This window comes from Hirundo rustica, chromosome W, assembly GCF_015227805.2.
Source record: "Hirundo rustica isolate bHirRus1 chromosome W, bHirRus1.pri.v3, whole genome shotgun sequence".
Lineage (NCBI taxonomy): Eukaryota > Metazoa > Chordata > Aves > Passeriformes > Hirundinidae > Hirundo > Hirundo rustica.
Genome location: NC_053487.1, coordinates 10,288,716 through 10,302,504, shown reverse-complemented (window position 1 = coordinate 10,302,504; position 13,789 = coordinate 10,288,716). Strand labels below are relative to the sequence as shown.

Sequence of the window (13,789 nt, the reverse complement as noted above, 5' to 3'; positions counted from 1 at the left end):
GGCAGAGAGAGCCTGTTTATTTCTTACGTTTTTATACATTTGTGGGTCTGGTTGTGGATTGGCTTCTGGGGTTACTACCTTTCACCCCACTGGCCAGACCAGCTGTCAGTTACATTATTTTCAGGCTAGAAATATGTAAACAAAGGACAGGGAACAAAACCAAAAGGTTTGTTTATGTTCCCATGTGTGAGAAAAGCGAAAACTGCTCCTAATATTGTGCAGAAACTAAAGAAACTGACTCCATCTTATGAACAAGTAGAAGGCTTTAAAAAAACTCACAAAAACCAGGGTGACATTGCAGTATGACAGAAAGCATGTTATATACAAGGTCAAATAGCATAACTATTACTTTAAACAGATACTTTTGGCTGCTTGGATCCAAGCTCATAAAAATATTACTCAAAACAATAGGGAGTACTTGGCAGCAAAGTCCTTGACTAGGTTTAGGAAGACTTAAGATCCTTGAGAAGAGGAAGAAGAGAGTGTGAGGGTGGGGTTTTTTTTGTTTGGTTGTTTTTGGGGTTTTTTTAAAAGTTGTTCTGGGGTGGAGTTTTCTTAGTTACTAAATTCTAGGTTCTTGAAATTGTACCTAAGTACTTACATGTCTCAGGCTGCTTTATGTGCCAGTGTTCTCTGTATTCCTTGTATTGCCACATGGCTCTTTCTAGCTATCTTAGAAATTGCTAAAGGCATCTTGGGGAAATGTGTTTAACTTTTGTCTTAGCCATACTTGGCAATTTGAAGTTTGTCAGCAGTATTCATCTCTTTATTACATGTAATTCGTGTTGTTTGTTAATCCAGCTTCCTGCAGGTGGTCAGTCTGATTTCCTATGCTGAAAATGCAGCATTTGGCAAACATCAAGAATAAGTATTTTTACTTCTACATAAGGGTTATGTGCAATGTATCACGTAAGACAATGGGTGTCATCCTATTTGCTTTATTATAGAGTTTTATATTTCAGCACCCTTCCAAGATTGCAGAATGATGAAAAAATGCAAATTAATTGCTGCATTCATTATAGCAGAGATCTAGAAATATGGATTGACCTTGGCTGTGGTGAGAGGGAATTGTATGTGAAGCAAAAGCCAAGCAAACAGGAATGGCTAAACAAAGAGATGATAAAAGAACATGTCTGAACACTTACTTGAAATTTCTGTTTAGGTTTGTCAGCTGCTGCTGGAATTGGTGTAGATGACCTTCGACGCTTATGCATACTCAGGATGAGTTTTGTAAAAGGTTGGGGACCTGATTACCCAAGGCAGAGCATCAAAGAGACACCATGCTGGATTGAAATTCACTTACACCGTGCCCTCCAGCTTCTAGATGAAGTACTTCATACCATGCCTATTGCAGACCCACAGCCTTTAGACTGAGATCCCTCTGCTGCAGGCCATTATATTGTGAGGATGATGGATTGTAAAATACAGTACTGTTTATAACCTGAAGATATATTTTACTTTTGTTCTACTTAATCTTCTCTAAACCCAGGTTTTAAAAATGTGTTTGCCATCTTGCTCTAAGCAGAAAAAAATTAAACATGCAGAATTTGGATTTCAGTTATTTTCAGAACTTGTCATAATACAAGGCTTAAAGTGAAATGTAAATGCCTTACAGAGACTTTACAGAATTGGGTTTGTTCCCTTTGAAACTTTCTTTCTCTATTATGGCATCTTCATGATAAGTCTCACAGGAGCCTTTTGTATGCAGAATACATATTATATATATATTTATATCTTGAAATTTCTTCTACTAGTTACAAACATTTACCTTGTCGCAACTTTAAAGTTCCAGCTGATTTGTGATGTTCTTTTTAGGGAGCAATAGTTAACAGAAGACTTCTTTATTTTGTTGACAATCTTGTTATGATTTTTCCAGATTAAAACGTAGAAGCTGCCAAAAAGCGAGGGGATAAGACATATGTTGTTGACACTGATTAAAAATAGCAAGGAAAATAAATGTGGCTTTTCCTTCACTAGTTTTTTAAAAATATATATCTTAGATTTTTATTTATATAGACAGATGAATTTTAAAACACTAAAGGAAATGGATACTTTTAGTGCTGGCACTCAAATAACATGAAATACCTAGTCTGCAAAGTTGCCACTGAAATTGCATAACAAGCACCTAATGGCAGGAACATATTTTCATAATTACTACTGACTTCTATGATTTTACTCCACTAAAATTTGGCAGATATTTTAAAGAAGTTACATGACTCTTTTTACTTGCATATACCATTAAATCATGTATAATATTGCATCAATATTTAGGATTCAGTTTTTGTATCTGTTCACCATTTCCACTCAGGGCAAGATGGCAAACTTGTTTTTATAGCTCTTCATTATTTTAAGCCCTATGCCATCAATGACTGTATCAATTGGCAATGAGTTTGTATAGAGAATTTATAGTAAAAAAACCTGCAAATGTATTGACTGTATGACAGATACAATGTGTATGCTTTCTCTCTAGCTAACTGTATAAATAAAATTATGAAAAGCCTGATTTTTATAAATTTAGTTTGCTTATATAATGTAATTCTGCATCTTGAAACCATTGATCTTGAGCAATGGATTCCTTTCCTTTGCAAAATCTGCAGCAGCCAATAGTGGTAGGAATTTTTGTTGGTTTAAATTTGCCAGGAACAAGTCCAAATTTTCTTACTTCCACTGCTTCTCAATAAAAGCATGGCCTGAGGATATATATTTTTGACTGTTTGATGGGGTATGGAGAGAGAGCAGGACTTCCTTTTTCAGCATGTGTGTAGGGAGTTGGAGCTTAATTAAACAGGCTTAGAAGGTCATACACTGAAGTCCTTCAAGTGCTGCAGGTTCAGTCTGCCTGCTGAGCTGACCTGGAAGCACAGCTGGAGTGGTTAACAGAAGTAGAATTCTTGGAAGAGATTACTGAAAAGCTTTTGGACAAGTTTCTTGCATAGTTTCAGGAATCTGTAGAGGGCTGTGACACACAGTGTTTAGAATTGCTGGAATTCTTATTAAGTCAGCAGTCATTGTTTCTCTTAGGTGTGGAAGTACAGAAGACAGATGGCCTAAGAGTGATGGCCAGAAATGGATCCATTTTCTCTGTATTTTCACTAACAGTGCTGTCTTCTTCAGACTAATTTCTAATGAGATCACTTTTCATTTATGTGGCAACTTCTTGATGTATGGAAAAATAGTGTTTGCTTTTCTCAAGGCCTTTAGTTTAAAACCTTTTTCATTTTGCTTTCTCTCCCAAGGGATCTATTTTGTCTGCATAGCAAGCTGCTTCAGAAGTCTTGAGGAACACTCTCAGTAGAGGATTCAGACCACATCCTCAGAGAAGCTTATTAACCAGCAGCTTGGTTATGCTTCATCCACAACAGAAACCTTGATTCAGGGGAAGAAATTCAAAGCCTGACTACGTATTTTTCTTGCCAGCCTCCCTATTAGATTGTGTGCTCTGCATTTACTGCTGGGTTCAAGGTGCCTCGGTGTTTGAAAAGTATGTAACCTTGTCTTGGTTTAGAAAGACAGGTGTCTGCCAGTGAAAGCTGGAGCTCCCCTTGGAATGGAGAATGTAAACCCCCTCCCTCCAAATTATTATAATTTTGCAATTAGGGGCTTTCAGGAAAAGACATGGGAATAGGAATAACAATTCTTTGCTAGTATGTATAACAAAGCAAAACAAACAACAACTACAGCATTAACAACAAAACAGAAACAGGAACATCGAGGGCTTCGCTTCACAAATCCTGAGGCAGTTTGCTCTCGGTGCCCCTGCAGGACTCAGAGCACCAACCAGGAATGGTGGAAAATCCCAGGCTGGTAGCTGGAACGTCAGGATGTCCCCGGAAGGCCAGGGACGGGATGTCCCCGGCAGGGCGGGGGGAAGGGAGGTATGCGGTGCCACGCTAGCAAAAAAGAGCAGTCAGAAGCTGCGACGGCGGGACAGAGCTGGCCCAGCGCCAACAGGGCAGGAGGAGGAGCTCAGAATTCCTGGGCACATGAGCAGATGGTGGTAGATTTCCCAGGACTGGACTTGGTGGTGACAGTGAACTCCTCTCGCAGCAAACAAACAGCCTGGCCATCCTCCCTCCGATGCTGAGAGCAAGACAGTGTAGCTGCCTCCAGCCCCGTCCTTTACCTGCCCCAAAAACTCGCCTGATCTTCCCCAGTCCCGAATTTTGGCCACCTCTTTCCTTTGGTCAAGCACCCATAAGTACCCAGTAGTTAGTCTCCTAGCAACTTATGGGAAAAATTCCATAAGAAAAAAAGAGACAAATCTAACCCCCAACAAACCTGACTGATTAATTGCTTATAACAGGCTGTTCATTTGATTAGGAGTCCATGAGCTTACTCCCTATTTAACTTTGTGGCTTTGCAAGGTATTTTTCTTGGTGGATGACTCATCTGTATATGACTACTTCACAGACAGCTTTCTGTACTAGTTGCTTCTGCTTTGATTGTGCCAAACTTTGATAGAATAGTGAAAGACTGCTTCCACCTGTTGGTGTATTGGCCTGTACTATGGTCTGAAAAAATTCAACTTTTAAGATTAGTTTTCTTTGCAGATGTTTTGTAAGTCTCCCTAAGTCTGCACCTACAGTGTAGTATTTAGATGGCCCAAAATGTTTGGAATAGAACAAGAAAATAATGTCAGGTGAGTTTATCAGAAACAAGAAATTGCAGGCTCCACGTCAGGAGAAATCTGAGCATTGTGTGAGAGTACAAATACTGAAAAGGCATTCATCTTCTCCACCAGGCAGTTTCTGATAAGATGCTGTTGTAACTGTTAAAGGTAAAAAAGAGAATCTCATTCTTATTTCTTAATATGCATTTAACCTAATTTTTTGTATTTTTATGACAAGGCATAAAAGGCAGTGCATAATGGATTAAAAACCCTTCAGTGGCAGCACACTGAATCTTTGAGTCTTGCATTTATGTCTTTTTCTGAAAGCTGAAGAAGAGCTACAGCTACTTGATAGCCATAATGACCCCTATACATGCAGCAGGCAGGAATGTCAAGGATGCCAAAATCACATCTCCTTCAGCTCTGAATGTTTCAAATTCAACAAGTATTTTTTCAGCTAGCAATCTCCTGCTTGCAGTCCTGTTCCCATGTCTGCTCTGCTTAGTTCTTTCAATGAAGTAATTACCTCTGTGTTTCTCACCCTTGATTATGTGGTCCTCAAAAAACACATTGTGCTGGAATACTGTGTAATTTCAACTTCATATACTGGTGAGCTGGGATTAACACCAGGAGGTTTAGATTGCTTTATCTGTGTTACTGTTAGTTTTGAAAGCGAGGGCATTTAAGGTTAACATGGTAGAGATGTAGGAGAGAAAAGCTTTTCTCTGGAATGGTTTAAAAATACTTAAGTCTACAGGAATCCCTAGGAAGGAGCCATAACTGCTAAACAGTGGTGGTTGAAAGTGTTCCTTTCATCACTTTTCTGGGCTTAATGAGAATGATGTGCTCAGAGACCTGGAGCCCCTGGCTGTGATATAAACCACTTCATTTACAGCTCTGGCCTACTGAAGACCTGGGAAGTATCCTTCTGCTTTCTAGAGAGGGACCTACACTGCAAACAAGGCAATGGTCTCCCCCAGTCACCAAACAGGTCTGTAGCAGCAGTAGTCATCGAACCTGTGTCCAACTCCTGTGCCTTACCTTTGAAACCATCTTGTCATAACACTTCTGATGACAGCATTCTCTCTGTGTGGCTCAAGAACAACTGCCTCTGTTCTTTTACTAGGAACCATTACAAAATTCATATACCAGTGTATATAAAAGGGGCTTCTGCCTTTAAACCCTTCAGATGTTATGTCTTGATAGTGGTCTTTATTGAGGCATCTTTAATCTCTTCTTTGAAGAGTAAGTGCTTTAGAAAGGACTGTCTCCTCAATTTACATTTTTACTCTTACACAGAGTGACTGGGTTTGCTGGTCACTTTAATGCAACCAGTTAAAGACAGCCACGTGGATATTCATCTAAGTGGGATTCAGACTTCATTTAAGAAATCCTCTTTCATCCCCCTGACTTATTAAAGAAATATGGGTATTGATCTAGTATCAATACCCAACTATGACGGAAAAAACTCTCTAACAGTTTAAAGTTAGAAAGTGTATGTTTATTACAGCCGGGCAGCATGGTGGGATATTTCCCTAATTCGAACTGCGAAATTCACAGGTAATTACAAAGCTTTTTATTTACAAAAGTGTTGAATACCCAAAATACAAATGCATATTCATACCCCTGTCACCTCCCATTCCTTGCTTCATATGCTAATTGGCAAAAAGGCTATTAAGCATGCGTACTTTGTTTCCTAAAATGAGTCGGGGGTCTATTCTGGGGAGGGGTCACCCAAAATGAGGAAGTAAGATGAGTCTTCCTCTCTTGGAGTCCAGGGCATTCCTTTGGCTGCCCTGGAGGGTCAGAGACCTGGACAGGGGGGTCTGGGACCCTGGCCCAGAGCTCAGAGGGACATTGGCTTTAATCTCAGTCCATGGGAAAGGCTTCCTGCACTGCGGGAAGGATTGCAAGCCACAAGAGTGTGAAAGATAGTAGTTTAGCTTATCACAGGGTGAAAAAACAGTAGATTTGGGTTTTTAGTATTGAAGTGAATGGGGGCAAGATGGAGGATTTGGGGCGTTGTCTCCTGCTTCTTCTTTCTTCTTCCCTCACTCCATTTTCTGCAGTGACGGTGGCACAAAGTAGTTTAAAGAGATTGGGTCAAAGTAGGGATGACCTTTTTAGTATAAGTGATAGGTATTGGCAAATAATGATAAATAAAGAATATGTAGCAATTAGTATAAAAGATAGGGACAGCCCCACGCGGGAGGAGTCGAGGAGTCACCAGATGCCCGAGCAGCTGCACAGACCTTTGTTGGGCACTGAGAAATTTGTAAGATAAGAAACAATAAACAAAGCGTGCAACCTTGAAAAATCAGAACCTGAAGACTCCGTCTCTTTCTTGCGTTTGGTTCAGAGCTTTGCAGAGTGCAAAAAGACTCTAAAACCACCTGAATCTCAGAGAAAAAAACCGAGATTCCTCATCCTGACCTTTCTACCTTTTCAATGCATTCATGACAAATGAATCTTTGGTACAACTTACAGTTTCCTGTGTTCAATGGGTCCTTTAAGCAGGAAATCTGCAGCTATCTTATGTCCTATTTACCACATTTTGTTTTTTGTTACAAGCACAGCTACATAAACATAAAGCTGACAAGCAATGAGTTACTAAATCCGGGATATCTTATCTAAGATCCGGCTTCTGTTAACTGTGAACAAAGCTTGCCTATCTACTTCAGCTATTTCAGCAACTTATTATCTTAACTTTCCTAAAAATCCCTAATTCTTCAAATTTAATGTCTCACCTCCTCCTCTCAGGCTCCATGCTAATTAACACCTGCTCTATAAAATTCTAAGATGCTTAGTTGTCAGGTATTTTTAAGGATGCAGTCTTGGAGAGGTTACCTTCTTTTGGTTCTTAAAAGACTTTAAAAGCTATGGTCTGGCCTGGTCCTGCTGATAACAGGAGTATTTCCATGACTGGTATCAGGTTTTTGAGGACCATGGCATTGTTCTTGGGACTGAGATTTGCAAGTTGCCTGTCATAGGCATGTGTGTCAACCAGCTTTGTGCTCATGCTTCTAACCTCTGATGCGGCTCATTGGCACTTTGGTCCTGGACAGGGAAACAAAAATGGAAAGTGCTTCTCCACCAGTCATGTAGGAACTGGATGCCAAACATCTCCTTTTATTGTGTCATTCACTTTCAAAACACTCTTCTTGACTGTGTGTTTCTGAAAATTATCTAAGGCGTGTGACCATGCTGACTCAAAGCTGCTGCATATGATGCTGCTGAGGTCCCCAAGAACTGACTTGACTTTTCAGCAACATGAAAGTTTCACTTGGTGAGACCTCGTGAAAGCAGAACTGTCAACAATATCTCAAGAGGTTTAGGCTTTCTTGGCTGCTGTTGAGCCTTTTGGGTGATACATCACTCCTAAATTTGCAGGACTTGTATAAGTTCACCAAAACCACATAGCACTTTCTTGCTCCTGTACCTTTTTCTGTGTCTTTCTGGTGAAGTTTGGTAGCAGGACAAAGTGATTCAGCTGGATTGAGAGCTGCAAAGTACCCACAACCCAAAACCTGCTGTGAGAGGGGGTTTTTTGAGCATGAAAGCCTAGTTATGCATTTCTTCTTTCAGCCATTGCCTTTTGATAAGTGGTCAACAGAATTCCCGGTAGTTCCTTTGTAGCTTACTGTATGTTTTTCATTCGACTTAGTTTGTGGATAATATACTGTAGTTAACTTTCCTGAAATTCTGTTACAGAGTATGTTTTTGATTAAAAAAGGTAAAGATTCAAGTCTTTGGCTTCTTCATTCAGTGGAGAGCTTTTATCCTGTTTCTGGTCAGCTGTCGGAGCTACTAGCTGCGGTCTTGAACTGTGTCAGGGCTAGGGGAACTTGTTGAAGCAGGGCTGTGATTCCAGAGGGTCCCTTCTCAGAGTCTCATGTCAGATACTTGGGTCCAACTAGTATCAAACCCAAAGCCAAGATCAGTTTCCAGTGTAGAAATGTCTCTGAGCACCTGCAGGTGTGCAGATACCAGTCTGCCTTTAGCTAGTGGGGCACAACAGTTCTGTGGGTGTTCATGTTAATGGAAATTACTTCATTTAAGCCACCAGCCAAGCTGTGTGTGTGTGGTAGGGTCTCAGAGGAAGGACCAGAGATCAGAATGAGTGCCAGGTGTGGGTGAGTGATTGCCATCCCATGTTAAAAGTTGCACAGGAGCTCTACTCCACCTGCTCCTGCAGTCAGGCTGCAGAGCTCTTCCCAATAGATGAATCAAATACCAACCACCATAAGTCATGCAATGTAGGAATAAAGCAGAAGGCAGGTGATGTGTCTGTAACGCTCTGTCTCCTCATCTCCATAAGCAGCTGCATCCCATGGGGAGAGAAAGAGAAAAAAAATACCAACTGTCTCAGTTTGAAAGACGGATGTCTGCCAAGGAAGGTGGGAACCTCCCTTGGAAATGGAAAATATGACCCCCTTCCCTCCAAGTTATTATAATTTTGAAATTAAGGGGCTTTCAGGCAAAGATATGGGAAAAGGAATAACAGTTCTTTACTTATATATATGTGTGTATAACAAGGCAAACAAGCAACAATGGCAGCAACAACAAACAAAACCAGAAACCCAATAACAGCCTTCACTTGGCTGTCAAGGACTTTCCCCTTTGGTGTAGTTATGGTCACAGCTGGCAGGGGTGCTGTTGGCTCCTGGCTATGCAGGGCAAGTGCGATGATTCCCCCACGGCTGCAGTGGGCGCTTTGGTGCGAGTTCGGGGACCATGTGGTAATGGCGGACTTGACCAAGACAGGAAGGGATGGAAGCTCAGCTATACCTCCACACAATAATGGCAGGCAAGCTGGTGGAAGAGATAGAAAAGGACCTTCCTTTACAAACCCCCAGGGGCAGTCTCAATGCCCCTCCAGATGGCAAAATGGGCTGTAGCAGGAACCTCGGAAGCAGCAAGCTGGAATGGCAAAGTCAAGCAGACCCAGGGTGACAAAGCGTAGCAGAGACTCCAGGTTAAAATGTAGCAAGAAGCCCTGAAGCAGTGGCAGAGAACAGCGGAGCTGAGTGGTGAATCGCTCCCCTGAGTAGCTCACCAGTGATGGCTGGTCCCAGTGATTTATTAAAGAAATATGGGTATTGATCTAGTATCGATACCCAACTGTGACGGACAAAAACTCTCTAACAGTTTAAAGTTAGAAAGTATATGTTTATTACAGCCGGGCAGCACGCGGGATAGTTCCCTAATTTGCACTGCAAAATTCACAGGTAATTACAAAGTCTTTTATTTACAAAAGTGTTGAATATCCAAAATACAAATGCATATTCATACCCCTGTCACCTCCCATTCCTCGCTTCATATGCTAATTGACAAAAGGCTATTAAGCATGCGTACTTTGTTTCTTAAAATGAGTCGGGGGTCTATTTTGGGGAGGGGTCACCTAAAATGAGGAAGTAAGATGAGTCTTCCTCGTCCTGACCTTTCTACCTTTTCAATGCATTCGTGACAAATGATTCCTTGGTAGAACTTACAGTTTCCTGTGTTCAATGGGTCCTTTAAGCAGGAAATCTGCAGCTATCTTATGTCCTATTTACCACATTTTGTTTTTTCATTACAAGGACAACTACATAAACATAAACCTGACAAGAAATGAGTTACAAGATCCGGGGTAGCTTATCTAAGATCCGGCTTCTGTTAACTGCGAACAAAGCTTACCTATCGACTTCAGCTAATTCATCAACTTATTATCTTAACTTTCCTAAAAATCCTTAGTTCCTCAAAATTAACGTCTCACCAGGGTCAGACTGCGCAGAGAGGGTGGCCCTGGCAGGGGATGGGGTGCTCCCAGGTCCCGGTGTGGCATGCACTGGCTCTGGGCTCCCAAGCAGCAGAGAAGCAAGCCAGTAACCTCCAGTCACAGTGCTGAAGGAAAAGAAAAAGAAAAGAGGAAAAAACCACACGGCAACAGTATCTCTCATCAGAGGGATTGCACTGTGTGGCTGCTGAGACGAATTGCTCCACTGGAAGGAAGCAACCCCCTTTGCCCCCAGTTCTCGCAGGAATCCTGGGCTCTCACCCATCATGATACTCAGAGAGCCTGGGGGGGGGAGGGGGTGGCAGTGACCACCCTGGACACAAAACCAAAAACAAACCCCAAAATGGATATGGGATAAAAAAAAAAAATCCCTAAGACACCAACCCTCAGAACTCCAGTGATTTATGAGCATGAGACAGGGTGGAAAGTCCTTCTCCATTGCAGATCTGGTGCCCTGTTTGAGCAGGAATGGGTACAACAGAATGCCTCAGTGCCCACCCACTCTGGGTCTGGGGCTTCACTGGTAGCTATGGCAGGCTGGAGGGCACCAATGCATAAGGTGTGTATCCTAAGGTACTAGATTAATAACTAATGTGAAAGATTATACTTCCCCTCCACCCCCAAACAGCTTTCTATATATACAAAAACATCAAATCCTCAAATTCTCTGTGGCCAAGATGTTCCTGCTCAGTTGTAGTCCCTCCATAAGCCACATTAAAGCAGTTTTAGCTCCATACCTCTCCAGAGAGCTTTTCAGATGTTCCCTCCTGGTATTTAGCAACTATTTTGTAACTGGTGGCTGGTTATAGTTGAGGCCAATGTAAAAGCATTGGATAGCACACTGGTATTTGCTTTTAGAGCACTGAGAAACTATATACCAGCACATGATGCACGTTTAAACCCTCTGATACAACCACATGGCTGTAGGCATGAAATAAATCCATATCACAAAGCTAAAGCTGGCCCAAAATGTCTCATGAACACCTCTGTGCTGCCCCAGGGGCTGAAGGATGGCCCCATGTCAGACCCCTGCCCACACTGTTGCTATTTGCATGTCCATGGGGGTACTGGAGTGACCCAAGGGACCCAAGGCTGGGTTCTGCCACAGGGTGATGGCTATGCACCAGGGGGTGTTGGGAAGGATGAAGCCAGAAAGCCCTATAAATATGATTGCTTAGATTCTGAGAATGTGAAACCTGTAACTGAGATAGAATTGAAAGTGTTTTGATGTTTGAGATGTCCTAGCTGCTGGATGCCTAGGAAAACAACCCCCAATGTATGATTTATCCCACACTTGTAACACCCCCCTGAAGTATCAAGTATCTGTAACCCAATTGGCACAACCCTGTTACAGCCCACCTCGAGACCCCTTATCAGGGGGCTGCGAGAGTGGGCCTCCCCTCTTCTTCTTCTGTCTCTTCTTCTTCTTCTGTTTCTTCTGTCTCTTCTGTCTCTTCTCTTATCTCTTTGTTTACCTCTTGCATCTTGCTCTTGGAATTTCCTTATCTCTCACTACCCCCACCTTCCAAGGCCATGCTTCAGCTGCGCCTGGCGGCTCTGAGCAAGGCCTCCCATCTTATACAATAAACCCCTTCTTCTAAAACCCAACTTCAGAGATCTCTCGTCTACATTCATCTACACCGTCCTGGAGTCCTCAGCAGCAAGAGGCATATTTCTACAAGGGGGTTCTGTAGCTGCCTCAGGGCATCTGGGGTAGGTGCCACTAGATGTCCACTAGTGCTCCATCTTCCATGGCTGAAAACATGGCAGAGGGAGAGCAGCTTTGGGAGCATCCTATAGATGGTGTAGGTCATGTCTCCTTTTGGTCATGTTCTTCATAGATATAGGATGGCAGCAGAAGATAGGGACACCCTGGGGTAGACTGGCAGTTTGGGTTGATTTTGTTGATTTGTTGAGTCAGGGTGAAGCATTGTCTTGAAGTAAATGCAGCCAAAGCAGTGCAAAGCAGCATAGCCATGCTCAGAGCAGGAAAGCTGTATGGCCAGCATGAGGATGGCAGGTTTGGGTGCTGCGGTGAAGCTGCCTCTGGGTATAGTGACATGACCAAGGATACATAGTATGGTGGTAGCAGAGGTGGGAATGGCTGCTGTGGGTAGGGATCCATGGGGACACCTGGGCAGCTGGTATCAGCAGCAGGCAGAAGGGATGCACCACTGACATGCCACTCAGGTTAGCACAGGTTGAGGGAGCAAGACCCCAAGTGGGTAGCAGGCATAGAGCATCCCAAGTAACAAGCAGTAGGATGAGTCTCATGTTGTACCAGGGGCAGTTTAAATTGGAGATCAGAAAATAATTCTTCCTTGAAAGGGTGGTCAGGCAGTGGAACAGGCTCCTCAGAGTAGTGATGGAGTCACCATCCCTGGAAGGATTTAAAAAGTATGTAGATGTGACACTTGGAGACATGGTTTAGGGGTAGACTTGGCAGTGCTGAGTTAACAATTGGACTCTGATTTTAGAGGTCTTTTCTAACCTAAGTGACTATATGGTCCATATTTCTTTCCCCCCCTTGACTTATGGACAGAGAATGGTTTAGATTAGAAAAGACCTTTAAGACCATTGAGTCAAACCATTGACCCAGCCCTGCCAAGTCCACCACTAAACAGTCACACCCTGGGGCAGGCACCTGCCAGCCTCAGTATTTGGGATTCCTATAGCTCCTGGTACAGCTCATTTGCCCAAAACCCATTTGTTTTCTTAGCAACAACCTGCACCCTCCCTTCAGCTACTTCAGCTCATTTTGCATGCATTTATTTTAAACTTTACCCAGCAGCTCCTGGAAACTTTTCCCTGCAACTTTGGGAAAAATTGGGCCAAGGTTATTTTGGAGAGAAAAAACCCACCAAAAAAAAAAAAAAAAAAACCCCACAAAACCCCTCAATTTTTGTTTATACCAGTTAAACTTCTTTCAGGAGTGGAGCCCTGCAGCACTGGAATGGGATCCCACCAGCCCCAGCCTGTCTAAGCTGCTCCAAGTGACAACTATGAAGAGAGTAAAACATTCAAGTTAATGGAAACAAGTCTTTATTAAGTAACTTTTAATATCAGAAAAATAAAACTCTTATAATTCTCTTTACAGCAAATATATAATATCAGTGCTTTGGCCATCATAAGTTAAAGGACCTTTATTATAAAATATAGTTTTTAAAATTTACCAAAATTGAATTTATAATCCCTATGACCTTCCTACATATACATAACAAAGAGTGTAGTAAAATTAGCAAATACTAAGCTAGATCAATAGATTATCAGTTTATTTTTAGTTTGTGGTTTATAGAAGTGGTACACACACCTAACATCTGTTGATTCCTTGGCTTATTAGTCGCAGTGTGCAATGCCATAAAACAAAATACACGCTCAGCGAACATTTGTCGCATCTACAACAC

The 13,789-nt window shown here is 42.2% G+C and overlaps 1 protein-coding gene across 2 annotated transcripts in view; it reads left to right on the top strand.

The window, feature by feature from the left end:
- The window catches only part of SMAD4 (SMAD family member 4), a 40,257-nt gene extending 32,013 nt beyond the window's left edge, over positions 1 to 8,244 (top strand). For both annotated transcript variants that reach the window (XM_040089070.2, XM_040089069.2), the window contains one exon: positions 1,163 to 8,244. In XM_040089070.2, the coding sequence (XP_039945004.1) occupies positions 1,163 to 1,374 (212 nt within the window). In that variant the 3' untranslated portion in view covers positions 1,375 to 8,244. The remainder of the gene's footprint in view (positions 1 to 1,162) is intronic.
- Positions 8,245 to 13,789: the final 5,545 nt, after the last annotated feature.